This window comes from Branchiostoma lanceolatum, chromosome 3 (genome assembly GCF_035083965.1).
Source record: "Branchiostoma lanceolatum isolate klBraLanc5 chromosome 3, klBraLanc5.hap2, whole genome shotgun sequence".
Taxonomy (NCBI): Eukaryota; Metazoa; Chordata; class Leptocardii; order Amphioxiformes; family Branchiostomatidae; genus Branchiostoma; species Branchiostoma lanceolatum.
This window is the reverse complement of record NC_089724.1, coordinates 22,199,990-22,221,915: the sequence shown is the minus strand read 5'-3', so window position 1 is coordinate 22,221,915 and position 21,926 is coordinate 22,199,990. Positions and strand designations below refer to the sequence as shown.

The 21,926-nt window shown below is 42.9% G+C and overlaps 1 protein-coding gene across 1 annotated transcript; it reads left to right on the top strand.

The window, feature by feature from the left end:
• The first annotated feature begins 15,001 nt into the window (after positions 1 to 15,001).
• On the top strand, positions 15,002 to 21,786 carry LOC136431056 (uncharacterized). The gene is made up of 7 exons (XM_066422254.1): positions 15,002 to 15,140; positions 16,600 to 17,603; positions 17,950 to 18,095; positions 18,486 to 18,683; positions 19,048 to 19,138; positions 19,415 to 19,596; positions 21,133 to 21,786. Exons 2-7 carry the CDS (start codon positions 16,614 to 16,616, stop codon positions 21,332 to 21,334), a joined length of 1,809 nt encoding a protein of 602 aa, XP_066278351.1. The 5' UTR covers positions 15,002 to 15,140; positions 16,600 to 16,613; the 3' UTR covers positions 21,335 to 21,786.
• The last annotated feature ends 140 nt before the right edge of the window (positions 21,787 to 21,926 follow it).

The following is a 21,926-nucleotide window of genomic DNA, read 5'->3' as shown; positions in this document are numbered from 1 at the left end:
TTTGAGTTTGTCAAGTTAACTTTACAGTCACTACTATTTATGCTTTCTGCACTGGGGTCAGAAGTTTGGGAAAGAGAAAATAGCTAGATTATAAAATGCCTTTTTGTCCAAGTTGTTTTAAACCTTTTTGTGTGCTTCTGTTTATAGTTTGAAAATCCAGTCCATTTCCCGGTAGATCTAAGCGTCAGTTTCAATAGTAGTCCATTAGATATGACACGTTTCCAATTAACTAAGTTGACGGGACATAAACTTTGATTATGGATAGCCGCACCTATCATTTTGCCTTAAAATTTACCACTGTGTTATCCTCTTTTGAACGGTTATTCACAATAAGTCACAGGGAAATACCTTCTAAAGGCGGTATCCAAACAATACTTCACAGTAAAGCCGAAGAACGAATTTGTCATACTTTACTCAAGTCCATTTTGACTGTCTGGATTTGGACTACGTCCCGCAGACGTTAGGCGATTTCTGGGGAGATTTGTTTGATGAATTTGGACGAAGTAATATTTCAGGCTAGCTGGCGGCTAAAGTTTGTCTGGCTCCCCTCGCAGTCGAGAGCCAGAGCGATGACCAAAGCCGCAGACAGTTAAACTTCCGTGACACCGACTGTCTCAATGAGTGATGATCACTCTGCCGCTCGTTACCACCCGATAGCCCGCTAAAGCCTTTGCTAGCTCGGCTGTCTCCCCGCCACATCACCGCGTCTCCTCTGGGAGACTCCACACCGCAGAAAGGTGCCAGGGAGACGGCGAGCACCAGTCCCCAGACATCGCGGCTTTATCTTCATATTACAGCGGTCTCATGTTGGAAGCAACGTTGCGGTTTTATAATATTCCTACCTCGTAAATACTGATAGCTAAGTAAAGATTGTCTGGGAGATCAGTTTCTGCTGTGTGGTAAAGTAAAGTTTCACTCATTCGCGGAGAGAAAATTAGTTTCCTGCGCATGAAGTCAATTGGCGTGAAATAGCAGTAATCGCAAGAAACGTATCGCATGCAGGTACTGAAGCATTATTATTCCATAAGAACAAAGCACTTGTACTACTTTCAAGTGTGCTGTTAATATGGAACAATAAGTAAAGTTTATATCTAGAACAAGGAAAAGTATGAAATAGACAGATACTCAATATGGCGTTGTGATTTATAACATGAAAACTATGAAATGAGGCCACATTGAAGTTTTGTAAATATTAAAAAAGTTTCCTATAAGTTGAGTTGACGTTTGTTCCAGGAAACCTGGCTGCCAAGTCCAAGGTAATAGCAATGAAAATAGTTACTTCGAATAATTTTAATCATTGCGGGAAACAAATTTCATTTCCGATCAGGTTGATTGAATTACTCCAGCTTGCTTAGATATTGGTAAATCTAGACATCGCGGCTTACTCTTAATGACTCATTCTTAAATTATACAACTTCCTACATTGATCAGCCAATCTTCTATGTGATGTGTTATTGTTCAATGTTCACTTCTCAGACATGACAAAGTAGCCACATCATTAAAGCTGAGCAAAGGTTTCTTATTGTATGATCAGTATTCACATCCGATAAAGGTTGATCAACACAACACCTTCATCACTAAAAATCACCCTATCACCCCTTCTGAGGTTTTACAATGGAACAGTCCTAACTTGTAACCTTACATTTATTGCGAAGGTCATATCTTCAGACTTTCACAGATTTTAAGGCCACATTATCTCAGTTTCTTGGCCGGCATCCTGACGAGAGTTCAAACACGAGTACGCAAAGGAACATGGTCACCCTAAACAAGATTTTCAAAAATTCAGGAACCAACAAGAATAAAGTTAATGTTATTATGTTTCGCCAACGAAACATATTGTTTTTGTAAGGTTTCTTCTTCTCCTTCTTCTCCTTCTCCTTCTTCTTCTCCTGTCAAATCTTCAAATCGCTTCTTCTCGGTCGTCCGTCGATCAAATTAGCTGAAATTTGGTATGCAGGTAGAGTATGTGTATACCCCTAGACCCTTTTTAAATTTTTTTGATATAAGTTTTTAAAATGATTTTATGGAGGTTTTTTGGTCATTTTCAGACAAAAGTCGCACATGATGGCCTCCAGTGCCGTGGTGTTGAAACCTGAGGACCTGAAATTTGGTTCAGTTGTGCATTGGATATTTACCCAAAGGATCCTATTATTTTGTTTGGCATACACTACTTCAAAATGATTTATTTTGCAATTTTTTGATGCAATTTTTGGTTATTTTCTGTCGGGGCCAGCAAGAAGTAGGTCATACTGTAACATAAGCCCTCCCATGTCTGGGACTTAAAACCAAGCAGATGCCAGGGGGTACCCCTAGTAATGGTATTACAGAAAGTTATATGTACCTTATGTTACATGGTACGGATGTTATATTTGAGATGTAGGTACCTATAGGAAAGGTGACTATACCATACAATTACTTATGCTAATGAGGACCTAATTCGCATAATGTATGCATAAAGTTGTATGTCCCTTACCGTAAATGCTGCGGATGTCATCTTTGAGATGTAGGTACCTTTAGGAAAGGCGAACACACCAGACCATAAATTATGCTAATGAGGACCTAATTTGCATAATCAATGCATGAAGTTGTATGTCCCTTACCGTAAAAGCTGCGGATGTCATCTTTGAGATGTAGGTACCTTTAGGAAAGGCGAACACACCTGGCCATAAATTATGCTAATGAGGACCTCATTTGCATGATTTATGCGTAAACTTGTAATTCCTTTACCGGAAAAGCTGCAGATGTCAGATTTGACATGTATGTACCGTTAGCAAAAGTGATCACACCTGGCCATGAATTATGCTAATGAGGACCTCATTTGCATAATTCATGCATAAACTTGTATTTCCCTTACCGTGACAGCTGCGGGTGTCCTCTTTAAGATGTAGATACCATTAGGAAAGGTGAATGCACCTGGCCAAAAATTATGCAGAAACTTGGATTTGCCCAGGAGTTATTTTGGAACAGCCCACTTCTTGCATGAGGAGTATGGGCGAAACATCCTGAATTTGCTCTTAAAGCAAATGACGGCCAGTCTAGTATTAACTCTGTTTTTTAAATCAAGGAAGGAACAGTACCTCAACTTTTACAGGGTGATGTAAGTCTCGTGACATTAGGGAACGATAACTTTACCTCTTATCTGAGTAGCTATTTCCATCTCGCCCACTAGTTATCTGTATTCAAGTATGCATTGCTTCGAAGGGAACGATACTTCTTTCTTCTTTTACAAGAAATCAGGTCATAGTCACCGCGCGTGCCGGTGTCGCCCTTGAAACGGAGCCTGAGTGGCCCAGATTGGCATTGATCCGAGCGAAGGCAGGTCAGGTTACTGATACAGAGTCGTCTGGCGTGTAGAGACGCAGTCATGACCAGGTAAAAACGGGAGTCCTGGGATCAAAGACAGGGATAGAGCATAGATTTCCATACGTGTCAGAGGTGATTAACCCCTGACCTCCGCCAGGTGTGGTACACTGCAGTAAGAATCGGCATGCAGTGTCTCTAACAACACATGCCAGGTGGTAACGTTATGTGTTAAGTGCCAGTAGATTAGCCATACTTTGTACCTTATACAATTGTTGTGCAATAAAGCTATATGTGTCTGTGTCGACAAAATGTCCTACCCAAAGTCAAAGAAAAAAAAACGAATTCGGCGTTATATCCAAATTTTTGATACACTCGTGAGCATTTGTGAGAGTCCAGTCCCAAGAAACGTGTGCAGCGAAGAGGCAATGGACTCAGAGTCAGACGCAGCCTTAGCAATATTGCTTCTAATGATAATTGATTTTTCAATGAAGGCTTGACAGTACAAAGCTGAAGTGGTTTTTATTTTTCTATCAAGTAAGTCAAAGTTTTGAAAGTGCTGAAGCAAAAGGTAGCTTACATTTTTGGTCTAAAACCCCCCATCCATAGTAGAGCCGGATACATAACAAAACGTCCATCTAAGAGTTCAGACATAGCTCTGTAGCTTTGGCTTTAAGTCCTACAGAGCCTAGTGTAGTCTGTTCAACCAAATCAAAGCTCCCACACGTCTGGATCTTCGTTCTCTCTACAACACAGTTGTCTGGAAGGGGTTTTACGATCGACTCCGCCTACCGGGAAACTTATCTGTTTTAATCAAACTAGTCCGAGTTGATCGAAGAGTAATACAGACATAGAAGCGTCTTGAGCCTCGGGCCTTTTACGCGAGTGATCTGTGCCGTTAGAACAAATACACCTGTTTATCTAGCTCGACCCTCCTTCCCCGAACTCACTAAGTTGTCTCTGTCCGGACCGACTGGCCAATAGGAGCGGCGCGTTACAGACACGTCCCGGGCCCCGGGGAAGCCGCGGCACCAGGAATATCGACAATTCCCTCCCCTCATTACAGAACAGACTCCACAAATACCGTCTACCACAGCCGGCTCCACGGTACGGAGAGATCCTGTCCCCCGGGACGCGCCGGGATTGGGGCTGACCACAGATCACCCCGCAAGTGGCTTTTGGCATTAGTACGTAATCCCCAGTAATAACTCGCTGTAATAGTTGCTAATGGGACAGAGGAGAGCTCAAGAGTTGTGTGGAAGTTTGCGAAGTCAGCTGAGTGCATCATGAGGTTGTTGGAGTGGTAAGAAACTACTAAGGAGAATGGAGGGATCTAGTGTATGCTATGTTATATGACAAGTTCTGTTTGAAACTACCTGTTAATCGTTCACAATAGCTTGCTGTAACCAAGGAGGTTTAACCTCCTTGCTGTAACTCTTATTGATAGCTTGATGGAGCCCCGAGGAGTTGATTTAAGCTAGTAGTCTCTACCAGACTCCGTAGGTTGCTGGGAAAGTAGTAGAAACTGGCCGAATAGACTGAATGATATACCAGAAGAGGTACATAACCCCAGGGGTATAGTTTAAAGTGTACTCCTATGAATGGTTAACTCTTTTTGGACAATTTCTACTGTTTTTCCAGCAACCTATAGAGTCTGATAGAGACTGGATTTTTTAATCAATTCTATCTAGCTTAAGAGCTTCTATGAGAGGACACCGAATGGGTGCTTAATGGAAGCTGACTTCAGCAATCGGGAAAGGGAATTCTTTGTCCGTGGGTTTAAAACAAAGTAGTACAGTGGTCGTAATCCTTAGCAATTACTCTCAGTGATAGCTGCTTATGTATGAGATAAACATAAGAACGTATAAGATATTGGGACAACGCAAGTAATGTCATTGTCTTTATATGTATCTGTATTTATCATTCGCAGACGAATGTTAATCATTCTTCATACTGAAAAACAAGCAGTGGTGCCAAAGCGGAAGCGCCGTGTATAATGTTCATTGCTAAAGAGGAGGGATGAAATTAGAAATCTATACGATTACACAAGTTCCCTGGAAATCATAAATCATGGTATTTACTGTATGATATCACGCACATGTATCTCTGGATGCCTTCGGTGAACTTTTTCAAGCAGACTTTATATAATATCTCATTGGCAGCAAAAGCGTCATGGTTAATGTGCCATTAACAATTTGTTAAAACTTTCCAACTTTTAAGTAGACACCCTCCAGTCTGTCTACATAAAAAAATACACTACGCGAAAAAAAGATAAATTACGGCTTATATGGTGTGCAGGAACAAGCGGAGACGATATCTAAGTATTTACGTTTAAAGTACGCTGTGTCTGTACGTACGTCTGCGACAATGCCAGACATTTCAGGCCTGTTATGAAAACAAAGGAGGCAAATGCACAGGATTGTTACCGAGCTTGAGATAACTAATAGCCCGTTTGACCGTGCACAGAGAATGACTGATTCCTTATGTAAATGTTTCCGGATGAAACTGTTTGGAGACAGGCTGGAGTTCTCAGACATCTGACTGTCCGGGATGTCCGTCTCCATCACCTGTCTACATCTCCGCGGACTTTAGGCGGACTCCTCTGATAAATGACTCCACGGAGCTGTTGATGCGAACTCTGGAGCCAGACGGGCTCCCTCCAAGTTCTGAAGTGTCGCCGTTTTTGTTTTAGTGTCTGCGTGAGTTTAATCCACTTACGTGATATCGCAACTTTAACAACTCACAATACCCGCCTCTTGCCGAAGCGATGTTTCATACATGACAGTCTCAGCACGATGCCACTCCCGCGGGTTATTTGTTATGTCCTGCACGAAACAACGAGGACAATTTGTCTCCTTTCTAAAATAGGCTAGGAGACGGCTACTGACATAGCCTGATGCCTTTGGAACTGTATTCGTCTGCAGTCTTTTTTGCATCATCATAGATAAAGACGATATATTGAAGACCTTCAGGATATGACATTGACTAATCAATATTCACTTACGATGCAAACGAATAGAAATTGTCTCTCCCCTTAAATAAGTAGGGTAAAATTGAGTCATCAACAAAGTCATACTAAAGTTGTTAAACTAAAACTTTTGTTGTTTAACGTTGCCGAAGGGAGCCTGTTACAGTCACATTTCGTACGTCTGTATCGATTTGTCTTAAGTAATTAGGAACTACGCGAAATTTCACGAAATGCAAGAACAAAGTGTGAAACAACAGATAGATCGTTCTTTATCATTCAAAGTTACTTTTTTACTTTTGAAACTTTTGTTGTTTAACGTTGCCGAAGGGAGCCTGTTACAGTCACATTTCGTACGTCTGGAGTCTTATCTGATAAACTTTGACTGAACTCTGACCGGCGACTTTCCTTGATAAAGAGCGGAAGGCTGAAATAAATTGTCGGTGCCCATATGCGCCCGACCCCGCAAGGTTCACCGACAGGCTGCGGTCAGGACGTCCCGAGTGACTCCGGATCAAGAATCGATACGTGTGGCCGCCACGCGCCGTATCGCCAGCCCAGATCTCCCAGCAATAATTGGTGGCATGAATATAATTGTGGGAGAAATAAATGGGATTGTCAGGACCCATCAGGAAGGCTGGTGCCAGGCAGGCTCACAGGAAAGATCATCTCGCCGCGGAGGGCGGAGGCCAAATGAAACAGACTATGCGATTACTTCGCTGTCTTAGCAGTGAAGAGATGTGTCAATGTGTGAATAAGAATGAGGGAGTCGAATTTGTGCTATTTCTGTTACAAAAAGTACGTACATTGATAAATTATCATGTGATAGGGACAATCTCGTCAATGGCAAATGCATCCTAATATCTTTTAGGAACAGTGCTTACAACTAGAGAAGAACAACAACAGTACAGGTCTGTGATGTATCTTTATGCATGGAATTACATCTTTACCAACAACTGCTACTTTAAAGTTTAAGGATTCAGCAGAGTTGTAGGTACTTCAGGGAACTGAACTGAAGTTCTTATTATAAACAACAGTTGCTGTTTACCTTTGACTTCAAAATATCAGAATCGATTTGTCTTAAGTAATAAGGAACTACGTATACGCGAAATCTCACGAAATGCAAGAACAGAGTGTGAAACAACAAATAGATCGTTCTTTATCATTCAAAGTTAATTCTGTTTTGGAAAGTAAAGCCAACACTATAATAAGAAAAATAATAAACACACAAGGCGCTGAAGAAAATCATTTTGTCAGACAAACAGAAGGTCTTTAATAGGCATGAGTCTAGGTGTCAATAACCCCGTTCATGTTTGGTTTGTCTCCTTATATTCCCTGTGTACTCGTTAGTGCAGTATTACACAGTCTGTCTCTGCCATCAATGGGCGCGTAAAACGGTGAAACGATCGTAGAAATCTCCGCAGGCTTGGTGAAACTGCCGTAAGAATTACCGTCCTGTGGTAATAGGCATACCGGCGGAGTCATGAATTCTCTCCCAGCCCGCTCCCGCCGCCTCTCTTTCACACAGCCTCGTTAAACTTCCCCAGCTGATAGCTTTTGTCACAAGACAGCTATTAACATGTTGTTTCTCCGACTATCGATATGAAAGCCGTCTTTCATTTGACAAATACGTTCGTCAGCATGTGGAGCCCGGCTGTCTGCTCGCGCGCAGGGGACGCTCCCTGGAAAGATAAAAATTGATGACGGAAAGTTTCTCCTGAGACGGCTTGTAATTTCAAGCGACAATTTGTTAAGTGGAGTAACGCGGGGACGGGGAACTGGTTCGGTTGTTATTGGTGCTATCAGTCACTTCGCTAGCAGAACAATAAATTACGACATCAGAAACACTAACGCCGTGGTCGACATGCCGAACACTACAACAATTGTTGTTTCGGTATAAATGAAAACCTACCCTAATCTTTTTCGATCAGAACGTTTTAAGTAACGGGGTTAGGATTTAAGTACCAGTAGACGTATGAATTACGTCATAAAACAGACAGTGACGGCGCGTGTCGAAGTTTTCTTCTTTGTAACTATACTTATTTGCATTGTATCATAATATACATTTGTGTTAGTCACGATTTTTTTAAACAACAATCCCATCATTGGCAGTGACAAAACGAGGACTTACAAACCATTAAGCGGCAAATCCACGGTATAGATGCCTAACACTACAATATTCCTGACTGTGCAGAAAAAAGAAAAAGCAAACTTATTCCGATCCTTTCATGACTAATTAATTTCCAATAGGATCAAGACTATGGTACTATCAGAACGATATATTTAATAGTCAGTTACCATAAACAGTACTACTGCCGTCTAGATGCCAAAACCAGAAAAAAAGATTCCTTATTAAATATAATACTTACTTCGCCTTGTCAGATCGTAAATATCAGTGTGGCGTTAGAGGTCACAGGAGACAAGCGCCCAATTCAGTGGAAACTTTCCACAATCAACACATCGTTTCCTTATGATAAGCTAAATCAAGATATCTGATATAGCTATACATTGTTGATGCTATATGCTACAGGGCGCGATGAGTTTACATTACTTTGTCACATTTTTATTTTTCATCAGCAGCTATTACAAAGAACTTGCCTAACATTACAACGTCTTATACGATGTACCAATAAACGTTGCATTATCTGTAAAAATGCCCAGGGCATTAATTACCAGATCATTGTTAATGAACAGCTGAGAACGTTTAGCGAATTACTCACCATACCTGCTTGTTGAGATATCCTGCACTTCAATACACAGAATAGACAAATAGAACCATTACCGCGTTATCTCCATGTATGGCTCATTACTGAATCATGACGCGTACATGTGTGACACAGATGCCTAACTCTACAATACACTGTGCGGCGTATTTGTGCGGTCGCGATTATTCTTTCCCTGAAAGTTCGTACATGGTGTTAATGACCTCATTACTACCTGGTAGATAGAATGATATGAAGTACGCAGAGCGTGTAATGTACGGACGTGTAGACCTGGCACCACACACGCACATACTCAGACAAACACAAACAGCTACTTATATCACCATCAATGATTTACATACTTGTCAATGATGTAATACGCCACAAGGACATTTACGGACATTAGCCAGCACTTAATTTAAGCGTTCGCTGTGACAAGGACCTTTTCTTCCTAGATGCCTTACAGTACAAAATATAGTCTATTGTGGCTTTGTTCTTCATATGCCACATCAAGCATTTCAGCACCTTGGGCAGTGTCCTACTGACGGGGTAGCGGACCTGCCTAACTTCAGACGGTCAGGTTAGTAAGTTAATAGGAGTATAACTAGTGGCAGGAGTGTCATACACAGAGTTAGGGAGAATCCGTTAACACCGTAGCTGTAGAGGGTGTCTTATTGTTCTTAAGGTCACCGTCAGGAGATTTGAGTGGATTGTAAGTTTGAGTGGATTAACTAGCTCAGTTTCCTTTCAATCCAATAGCCGTTTGTCATCCCTCTGTTGACCCAGTCATTTTACATAATTTACGCTCCAGAAGAACAAGAAACAGACTTGTCATGTCAACAGCTTTTGGTATCATCAGTTCTGACATTGATGTGGTTGATGTCTGTACAGTATAAACACACGTCTATTGTGTCTTTATCAACTATCCAGTGTCTGAATACAACTACAAGGGAATAACGTCACTTATTTCATCCAATCTTAGTACAGTTTCACTGTATCATGCCTGCATTGATCGTTCTGTGTCTGTGTTTGTAGTCAAGATTTTTCCGGTCTCGGACAGTGACATGGCAGTGGCACGTGGTAGAATAGTCCATTAGGTATGCCCGTAGGCTGAGGATCGTCATTAACCATTCACTGCAATTTGGGGCTTTGCGCGAAATATCTTTATCACTTCATGCATTCATTCACAAAAAAATATACCATGATACAGAAAGAAGCTTTATCTATTCAAAGGTAGTATGTAATTTTTCGGTGCGTCCAGTACAATTAATTTAAGTATTAGGCTTGAGATGAAGATGCTGACTTCTTAAGTCTTGAGTAAGCATGCTTTAATCCTTCTTCAAACACCAGTCTCAACGCTTTGGCCATCTCATAGGTCGGCTAATGTTTCATAAAAGAACTGCAAATACATATCTTTATCGTCGTTTCGTTCAAGTTCTGAAGAAATACAAGCTAGAAGTCCAGGTTTGTTCTTCTCCAGCGAAACAACACTTGTCGGGATTTCCTGGCGGAGTTGGCGGTACAATTAGCACCGCTTCACTGCCCGGAGTGACCGGGGATTACAGATTGGAGACACGTTGTCCCAATTATTTCTGCGTTTCTCAGGTTAACGTGAATTAATGGCAGGAAATTAAGGCATGAAGTCGGTGGGCGGAGCCCCGGGGCGGAACGCGGCAGCAGCGGTACCAGCATTTCAGCACCGTGGAGAGAACCTAGCAGGCGGTCTGAGGGAGGGGGGCAGGCAAGTCTAATTCTTAACAGGATTGTAATGAGGAAGGGTGTGGTGTCAACTTTGAAGGCTATCGGCAATTCCAGAACTGCGGAGAGAACCTGGGAGGGAGGGGGGCTGTATCCTTAGGCGGACCGTAAATATTGGGGCACGGAGATAACATGTGCAACTGGGGGGACACGAGGGTGCTACGTTGGTTTCAGCGTAGACTGACATGTGAGAGGGTCCATGTACAGCAGTGGTAGATTGTGTGTGTGTGTGTGTGTGCGTGTGTGTGTGTGCGTGCGCGTGTGTGTGTGTGCGCTTGTGTGCGTGCGTGTGTATGTGTGACTGACATGTGAGAGGGGTCCATGTACAGCAGTGGTAGTGTGCATGTGTGTGCGTGCGTGTGTGTGTGTGTGTGCGTGTTTGTGTGTTTGTGTGTGTGCGTGTGTGTGTGTGTGTGTGTGTATAATGCTATCAGCAATATGTAATACTTATATACATTCAAGAATCCAGAATGGAACAGGCTTTGGCAAAGTGGGAAGTGAAGTGAAAAAAAATCCCTAAGTGATGTGATAATCATTCATCAATGATTGATATTCAGTAAACTATGATCTTCCTTTGGTATATTCCTTGCTTGTTGTATTCATTATCAACTTTAGATTGATTCCTCTACTCAAACGCAAAGTTATAACAGAGTTGCAAGGGTTTTCACTAAAAAAAGGTTTGAACAGATTAAGGTATAATGGAATTTAAAGGAAGGTTAGGCTTTACCTATCGTAACTGTTACTTTACGATCTGGTGGAGCCGGAGACACGTAACTTGGGGCATCTGTCTCGGCGTGACTGGCGACAGGCTGTCTGACACAGGAACGGAAGGCGGATTATATCTAATGAAGCCGATATCACAATACAATAACACTCAGTCGCCTAAACAATGCTGGCAATCGTTACTTTAGACTCTGGTCGTGGCTGGGAGGAATAGAAAACGATTTTCGACACTATGATATCGGCAGACGCACCAATGCTCAGTCGGTGTGACCGCGCACGATAAGGCGGGAATTGGTCGGCTCGTTAGGTATATATTTTGAAGCTAAACAATTATTTCTTTCCGTTCTATTAATATGTCATCTTGGACGATGTCGGCCCCGGTCACGGACTGAGCATTCCAATGTCGCGATAAAATACGTCATTACCATCCCGGAGTCCGGGTGCCTGGCTGTGTAACTCTACTTTTACATAAATATTAACAAACAAACAAACAAATAAAAACAATGTTCTACAGTTATCCACATGATGCTGTCCCCGACCACAGCCACAGCCTCCTGTGCCGTGATGAAATACGTTACTATCAACTCGGAGTCCGTGTGTCTGGCCGTACAACACTACATAAGTACAAACAAACAAACAAACAAACAAACAAACAAACAAACAACAATGTTCTACATTTATCCACATGCCGCTGTCCCCGACCACAGCATGAGCTCTCCCGTGCCGTGATAAAATACGTTATTACCGGCCCGGAGTCCGTGTGTCTGGCCGTACAAACCTCCATGAGAAGAGATCTTCATCAAGCCCAGTTATCGGCGCGGAGGACTTTGATTCGCCCCGAACTGTCTGCCGTGATGTACGGTGTGCGGAGCGGGGGGCGGGCTGATGTGATCCCTCCGATGTTTCAGGCGACAACCGCCTATTAAAACGCCCGGGATGCGTGTCTGAATTAATCTCGCACTTTTCAATTACTGGTATTTATCATTTTTGGATTGGTAAGATAACAACCCGAGGTTAACTCTAACTATTTGATCCATATCTGTGAAAAAGGAGATTGTAAAATTGTACTATGGTATGTTGTACCACCTACTAGTAACGTTATATGTAACTCCACTTTGTTGTGAAAGTCTCAGTAGCGATCGAGAGACATTTGAACTAAACTTCGCAGGCTATGACTGGCAAAGGTAGAACTGGCCCCGGTATTTATGGGCCTTTTTTAAAACTCTATTTCATTTATGAATCAAAATACTGTCGTTCTTATCGGATAGGTAAGAGATGATATGTGATAGTACAGGCGGAACTGGTGAAATAGATGAGGCTACATTGGCCTGTTACAAAACATCTTCCCATGCATAAATCACACCTAGGTCACTTCTAACAACCCACATGACACCCCTTAGAAACAGCAAAGGTACACTCAGATATGTGATGGCTCAAGACCAATCAGTTCCTCACGCATCTTGTACTTTCCGCCTCCAAGTACAGAACTGATGGGTTACGCCATGTGGCGGTTACGCGATTCAGATCGCTTACCCGGCAACTTTCTATCCCTCCCGCGGAGCGACTACGGGTCGTGGCGCCAGACAGCTGTTTGTACTTCTCCTGACTAAAATAAAAGCCCCAACCCTCGTTCATCACCGGCTCGCTATAGCTAGTTTGACATCACTCATTCTAAATTACTTCAATGAGCTACTGTGTAATTTCAGAATACCTGTTTGTTATAACTTTCACGATAGTTTGAGATTACATTGGTGGTGTATGCGCTAAGGCAACGTAATCCTGAAATTATTCTAGATTTAATAGTCTTTTTATAGTTTTGCAAGTACATATAAGATCTAAATGCTATTCGTGTTTAGGTTATAACACATAGAGGGTATTCACATCTGCAAGTAACGCCGAACAAACATGATGTCATGGATGATATCCACGCGGAAATTGCAATTGATGTGACGTTATATTTCTCCAGGAAAAAAAACAACCTTCCACAACAGTTGGGATATAGATCTGTCAGGTTCCGGTTTCTGTCTTTACTTCGCTTTTATGAATTTACTTCTTGTTATCTTAGGCCAATCATGTCCTTTGTGTACTCTCTGTCTGAATTCGAGTTTGCGGATTATACAGCAAATGTGTGCGGCCGAACCGTAGTGTATGTCCCAGTGGCAAATAACAGTGACCAATTGTTTTCACACGTGCTGAATATGATCCATCTGGATAGACACACTGCTAGTATGTTGAATTGGGGATGTTTTTTTAGTAACGTATTAAAAGCGCCGTCTGGCGAAATTTATACAAAACACTCCAGAATTGTCGTCGCCATGATGCAGTTTGCTTGCAATTCCGCAAAACGGCGCTCCAAACTTGTCTCAGATAGCAGGAAGCGAATGTTGCATTAGAAATAGACTTTTCTGTATTCTTTTCCCTCTTTGTAACTAAGTATCATTGAAAGGTCCTCTAAGCGTAACTAGCATAATTGACTCGAAAGGAGGTCAGCTTTAAAAGCTTTGTTTTGTGTTGTGTAGAACCAATAACATTACATAGTATATCCTTGGTACATATAGAACCGGTCAAACAGGTCCAGTGGTATGATACTAATGGCTATGGTACATTGGTGTCTAGTCTTATCATGACAGTTACATTTTTCGTTTTATATGACATCATGATATTATACACTTATATTTTACTGTAGTTGTACATTTGGAAAATGAAATCTTATATGTCATCACTAAGGTATGATGTTTTCTTGTAGTTCTTCTTCGAGTGCCACGTCCTGAGTTAACTTTTCTCTCTAACAAAGCTCTGTATTGTCAAAAGATTTCTTAAACTCTTAGTAAATCTGTTTATGCCCAATATTTGTTGGTGTCCAGGATTTCTCCCCTCCCCCCTTGATTTTAAGAAAATAATCGAAAATAAATCTCGGTGCCATAAGATCTCAAACCCAGAACACCCAGTCATTCGCCTCATGGTTAATTTGTAAATAAACTGTAATAAGCATTTTTTTCAAACTGTTCTCTGGCTCTGACTGCTACTTTGTGAAGTTGTGACACGTATGCTTGGGATGTTCCAGATGATTGGACAGTGTGGTATAAAACCTGTACTGGTCCACTCGGATATCACTGCGCGGGGTGGGTTTGGGGTAATCTCCAAGTAGATGTAAGGATCCGGCTTACTTTCAGTGTTTCACGCCTGTTTTACAACATATCTAGTACGCCTTTTTAGTATTGCTCCTGTACTGTATGCTTACATCTGCTTGGATATTGAGCTGCATGGGGTAACTGTGGAATGGAAGACAATGCTATACAGCAGTATAAAGGAACAATTCATCTTCAAGCAGATGTAGGGTTTAGACTTTTTCATATCGTCTTTTTTTCCTAATTTTGTTTACTGTTCAAGTGGTGCGTGGTTTAGATCGAAAAAAAAACACACTATATGTAACTAACTCTAAAAGACGTCCAAAATGAGTCAGACAAAAACAAGCCCAACCCACACATCTGCTTGGAGCTTACTCACGATGCGAGCCGTAACGTAGTCCGTGAACTTTGACCGTGCACGCACCGCCCGTGTTGGACTAATATCAAAGGTGCTCCCGTACAATAGGTTAGTTCCCATTATTGATCGGCTCGGCCAGACGGAACGTTAAACATTTACTCACATTAACGGTACCTCAGCACGGCAGCCACACACAGGATATTCAGGTTGGTATGACAGCTTTTGAAAAATAGTAAGCTGCTGCCTGTTTTAGAGATGGTATACCTGTAGATTGACGGAAGTATTATCTTTCTGTCGTAACCAAAAATTAAAGCTTGCTCACCGGCGTTCGCGATATCGGGTATAGGAAGGGGGTCATGAGATGTATCTTATACGTATAATTGCTACAAATTGGAGTGTTGTAGGAACCGGAGGTTTTCAAAGCTTTCTACTGTAGCGTATTCTCTCATGTTAATATTGAATAAGAACACCATTATTGACCCATGCCTTAGTGTGCTTAACGCAGTGTGTTCAACAGGTGCCCAGACGATGATGGTAAAATCGTGATTCACTGCACGTTTTACCTGTCAGGTATATCATCCCCATTGGCAACCAGCAGCTTTGTAAGAGTAGTTACCCAATCTATAGATAGCCAAAGAAGGGTATAACTACTGTGCATCGGAGAAGGTTCGTAATTTGGGGCCTAATGGAGGGACGTCAATGGCGGCTTGCGGTCGAGTTCACGTGTTGTGTTAGATGACGTCATTATTTACCGAAGGCTGCGTTACGTCGCTATGTCACAGGGATAGTGTGTTACAGGGAGAAATTCTGTAAAATCAAACCTGAGTCTAAAATAGAAACTGAAATATCACACTATAACGTTTTAAACAGGTTTATAATGTACATTACATGTGAATCAGCTGTCATAAATCAGATACAGAAACATGCATATATCACAAGATAGCCCCTGACTCACGGGTTTGTCCATTTTGTTCAAAACAAATTGAAAATGAATTCCACTTTGTCACGGAATGGTCGAGATATGATCTCTTGCGTAATAAGTTATCAACATTTCCTTGCTGAAGTTAAAGAGATTTCAAGCCGCTCGAGACATGTGACAACTCTCACAATGCAAAAAAATAGGTCAATACATAGAATATTGCTTTGTTATTAAGAAATATACTGAAAACCGCGATTAGCACTACTGGTTGTAACAGTATATTACGGATATCCCCATACTAGCTTACATTGCTTAGCTAGTAGAATTTTAAGATTTGTATGTCTGTTGTGTAGTTTGTAGTTGACCGCACGAAAGTGCTGTACTTTTTGTGACGTCAAGAAAGCTTCATCATATGTGTAAAGTAGCAACGCTGGGTACAGTCGTGCACCAGCTCTGTAAATAGGTATAAAGAGCCGAGTTAGCTTACCAATCTACTGATTGTTTTCCGCAGAGTTTGAAAGTAATTGGGAATTTCATCAGCAGTGGAGAGAAAAGCGATTAGGGTCACATTTAGTTTATCCAGATGGATGGTCCACAGGAAATGGAAAGTGCTAATCGTCTCCGCTCCGCTCTAAAATGAGCTTTGATCATGTAATAACAACATAAATGTGTCAGACCGCACGTTTTCCCGTGTGATCATCTATCCGTATTTCTTTTTTAGAACAGTGTGTTTCTAATTTTCACAGAAGAATCCGTGAAGATGCAGCGGTCCCAGTCCCTCCCCCACCTACAGACCCTGCAGCCCCGCTTTTCCTCCACGCCGAAGGGAGACAAGCTGGTCTACGCGGGAGATCTCGACTGTCTGTCGTTCGTGGACGGGGAGGAGTCGATCGGCCTGAACCACTTCACCTTCTTCGATGACGAAATGAGAGAGACTCTCCAAAATAAAGAACAGCAGGTGATATACAATATTGAACCCCACCATGCGGATGAGAGTGAAACTGCAGAAGAAGGTGACCCGGATTGCGTGGACACGACTACGTCGTCAGAGGTGACACACATTCATGAATATTTGCAGGACGTTTGGTTCCGAGCTCATAAAGACGTCCAAGTCGGTAATCTTTGTACAGCTGCGCTGGGTATCGTTGCCAGAACGCCTGAAGTCGGACTGCATTACGTCTGCGCTCCTGTGGTGTCCCGCACGCATTACCAATACATACCGCTAGAGAGCGTTCCCAAGGTCTACCGTCGGGACGAAGACGACCAAGAGGTGCCTGTGGTTCTGTGCGAGAAACGCGAGAGAACAGAGCCAAGTCTCGTCTGCCAGCCGACAACAAGCCTTCCGCTAGACTGCAGAGAGGTTGCATTTTCAAGCTCCACTTTCACCAGTGAGAAGCCTTCCGAGTTCTTCTTTGTTTCTAAAGACGAAGCGCTGAGACCAAGACTGAGAACTTTCTCCCCCGCCGCGCTGAGCGACCGCGACCAGCAGGGTGCCTTTCCCGAGGGGAATTCTTTTTACGCGAACAAGTTGCTCCTTTCTTCCTTCATCTCCGACTTACCGAACGTCCGCGGGAGTTCTGTGATCAACAAGCTGAAGAAGACGGCGGCAGAGGTGAACACGTTCTCGCTGGAGGCGTGCAGTCAGGAGCTGCTTCATCCGGAACAATGGCTGATCGAGACGCTGAAACACAACCCGGACCTTCCCGCCGAGTTACTCCGGACCAACCTGGGCCAGCAGAGGAACCCATCGGTATCTCTCTATCCATTGCTTATAGTTTACTTGTCGTACAGATAATGGATTTATTGATTTATTGTTTTTACTATGTATACACTGTCCGGACCCCAAAGAGGCGTCTATTGTTATATTCCGATCCTCAAATGAGTTTTGATACACCGAATATATAGTGAAACTCATGCATTTTCACAATTACCAAGAAATGAGAAAAAGCCGAACATACATGCTAGACTATGATACTCTTTGATACCATATCCATGTCGTAAGCATGTCTTTGGACATGTTGTCACCTGTACTTAGCCCAGTTCGTCAAAAAGGACAATAAATGTCTTGATTCATCCATTGTTGATCCCGTCTGCAGGTAACGGTGTACGCCTTGGTGCTGGAGATCCACTCCGCCCGGAAGCCGTGTGCGGACTGCGTGGACCACTTCCGGTTCCTCTGCACGGACGACTCCGCCAACAACGTGGTCAGGGAACAGTTTACGCAGGCGCTAAGGAGATACAGGTATGTGCGGCGGTAATCCTTTGACCTTGTTCTCTGGCGTTAACTAACCTCCCTGCATTAAAGGAACAAGTACGACATTTGTGAGAAACATGCTTAGATGGGATACAAAACTGAGCCCGGTTTAGGTTGGAATCATTTTGTCTCATGACGCCATACGTCTTCGCCCCTCTTTGTGTGTCATGGTTATCGTTAAACACATGGATTTGACTTCAAGAAAACAAAGACCCCTTATAATTCGCACCTCGAAAACCCGAGTGCATGGGTGATTTCCCTCATTTTCGTCTAACCAGAGTCCATATTTAGCAGTCAAAGATGATGGGGCTCTCACCTATGTCCGTGATGACCGTGATCTGCAGTAATAGTTCTCCTGTTGTCATGGTTACACCTCAGGTTCACGGTCCGTGACGACAGGGTGCCCATCTATGTCCGTGTGTCGTACACGCTGAACCGGTTCGGGACGGACATCGCCCGGCAGTACCCGTACCAGACCCGCCCCCTGGACCTGCGCGGTCTGCGGGAGGGCGCCATCCTCGCACACCACTTCGTCAGCGCCAAACAGCTGACACACTGCCCTTTTAGGGACTGCAGGTGGGTCCATTCTTTAATTCTCGTCCAAGTTTGTTTATTACGCTCGTCTGAAGTGTACACAGAATGAGTTTATCAGTAAGTCTGATATCCAGTCTTAACTATGCGGCTACAGATGCCTTACTGAGGTGCGAAAGATGTCGGTAAGCTTGAGGAATAAATCCACTCTACTTTATTCTGATATCCAGTCATGTTCAGCTTTGGTTAGCCCCACTGAGCCGCCCGTTGACGCCCTCTGCAAAACTGTTTTACAAGGGTAAACAGCTTCTTATTAGACTGATATGATAAGAAAATACTCTTTGGGCAATGCAAAAAAAGACGACAACTTATGTTAACGTTGCATGTTGTTGCTGTTGTTACTCTACAGGCATGAGTTTGACAGCAGGTTTTATGTCAAAGTCGAGCAGATCGTCAAGTCGCTCATCCATCCAGAGAACTATCATGGTGGAGACGAGGAGGTAACGTTATAGTTGTTATCTACTGTCATATGGTGTATTGCCACGATGTATTATTACTGCTTCCTGTACCCGCATGCTATATTTGGGCATTCCTGCGATAGCTACAATGAAAAAAGCGCACTAAGTTGTTTATATACAATTGTTTAAATTGTTTGATAACAAACATACGGTTATTGTTATATACAATTTCATATAACCAGGCTTACGATGGTGGCGTAACGCTAGCTGATCGGGCCGAGCTATGATAGTTCTCAGCTCCACGCGTTGTTCCCACAGACGGTTCACCGTGAGCTGTTCACGTTCCGCGCCCCTGACCCTGTCCTGACCATGCTGGACCACACCTGCCGGACGGAGAGACTGACCAGGGCCGTCAGCTTCACCTCCTGCAGCGTCTGTGGAGCGTTCAGGGTCATCAGCGGCATGCTGTACCCCGGCTCACTCAAACTGGAGTACATCAGGTATGTTAGATAACTAGCCGATATATGAAGTCAAACCTTGGTCCCCTGCAGAGGAATAGGAGATACAAACGATGCAGCTTGTTTATTGTCCTTCGGAGAGAAATACAATCACTTTTCGTCCCACCTCTCAATAAGGAAGTCGTTTTTCTTGGATCATCTAGAACTGGAATTTATTTAATTATCTCCATGAAAAAAGGCTTTTTCATGGAGATACTGTTTTGCTTGCGTTTGGTGTTTGTGTGTATGTATGTGTCACCGGACACTTAAAGTCACCGTAACTTTAGAACCTGTACATGGATTGTAATGATTTTTGGTATGTGGGTGGGTGTTAGGAGGAGGAAGGTCAAGGTCGATTTTGGGCCCCCTGGCATGTGTGACTGGAACTGCAATGGCGTATTTGTTAAAATCTTCAATGTAGAAGAACTGAAGAGTGGATCGACAGATCGTCATGTTCTTTGGTACACAGGTAGGTTAGACCAAGTTGTACACACTTAAGTGCAAACTATGCAAATGAGACAGAATTTGCATAAGTAAGGAGGTAAATCGTTTGCATGGGTGTCGTCGGATGCTTAAAGTCAGCATAACTGTAGAACGTGTAGATGGATTGTAATGATATTTGGTATGTGGGTATGCGCTGGGAGGAGAATGGTCAAGGTCGATTTTGGGCCCCCTGGTTTGTGTCCCTGGAACTGCAATGGCCTATTTGTAAAAATGTTCTAAAGGGGTATAACTGAAGAGAGGAACAACAGATTTTCATGTAATTTGGTACGCAGGTAGGTTGGACAGAGATGTACACACTGAAGTGCAAATCATGCAAAGTTAGTGTGTTTGCGTGCGTGTGCGCGTGTGTGTATGAATTGGTCACCGTGTGTGTATGTATGTGTCACCGAATGCGTAAAATCAGCATAACTATAGAACGTGTAGATGAATTGTAATGATATTTGTTATGTGGGTAGGTGTGGGGAGGAGAAAGGTCAAGGTCGATTTTGGGCCCCCTGGTATGTGTCACTGGAACTGTAATGGCGTATTTGTCAAAATCTTCAAAGGAGAATAACTGAAGAAAGGAGCGACAGATTTTCATGTTATTTACTTGGCAGGTAGCTTAGAGAGGGTTGTATACAATGAAGTGCAAATTATGCAAATTGCACTTAAGTTGCCTAAGTAATGGGGAAATCTATATTTGCAGTTTTGGCCATTGTAGCACTACTAACAGCTGTTACTAGCTATTGATAGCGAAAGTGGGTCACTGTGGAACCTGAGCCCCCAACATGTGGCCGGGGGTCATACCATTGATCGATATAGAATGGGGGGAACAGGTTTAATAAAAAAAAAGTTTCATGGAGATTTTGGGTCCTAAGACTCTTGTTGATATTGGGTCACTTGACCGTTGATCTAAGTCTATGTCCAGAGGACTGGGGAAAAATAGTAACTCGTTTACATGCAGCAAACGGTGTCATGTTGTTAGTGACCTTCTTCGTCCGATCAATGATAAAACGTTATCGAGATGCATATACTTTTTATCGACGAAACTCACAGGTACAACTCCTACAAGTTGGCCGAGGACGACCTCACCTCGCCTGGTACCACGCCCGTGACCACGCCCCTGGCCACGCCCAAGTCCCTGAGCGTGGTGGATGGCCCCATCCCGGAGCTGGAGGAGTCCTCCGCTGACTTGGAGAACTCCAGCTTCACAGACTCCATGTTGTCTGCCAGCGAAGAGTCACCTCTGGAGGGGTGAGACGATCCCAGGGAAGGTTCAGGATCAGTTGCAGGGGAAGCAGGGAGACGAGGGAAGAATTGCGATTGTCTTTACAGAGACAAAAGTTTAGAACGAATTTTTAGCGCAAGAAAGCATCAGGCTGCTGACAATAAATTTACTATCCGAATTTTTAAAAATAAATTTGATGCATACTTTAAGACTTCTCACAGGTTTATATCAATGTCAATTCAAGCGGAATTCACTCGCATCGAAGGTCATCCTATTCAGAAATCTAAGATACTGATATAACGTTAGCTATAACTAATGTTATGTTGCAAATGAAACATGGAAGTATAATTATGCGTCCTAAAATAGGACAATAACCAATATGCCAGGTTAGCATAACAACACGTTGCATGTAACAGGTGTATCTGGGGCAGGTTGCATTGAGTGAATCTGCCAAGTAAAAGAGAAATAAAAGCCGAAAGTCATGCCATGTCGAAACCTTTTCTTTCTCTCTTCCTTTTACGCAAAAAGTGAGAAGCACACTGGATGTATGCGTTACAGTCCTGAGAGGATACGGAAAGCCACAATCTGAGCATTGTAGACAATCGCCACCACTTTACATCCT

What these genes read in the sequence shown, in the direction of transcription:
- LOC136431056 (XM_066422254.1), top strand. Translation starts at nt 16,614, where the DNA reads ATGCAGCGGTCCCAGTCCCTCCCCCACCTACAGACCCTGCAGCCCCGC. An exon ending in GCCAGCAGAGGAACCCATCG is followed by an intron (nt 17,604 to 17,949) that starts GTATCTCTCTAT and finishes TCCCGTCTGCAG; the next exon opens with GTAACGGTGTACGCCTTGGT. An exon ending in TGCCCTTTTAGGGACTGCAG is followed by an intron (nt 18,684 to 19,047) that starts GTGGGTCCATTC and finishes GTTACTCTACAG; the next exon opens with GCATGAGTTTGACAGCAGGT.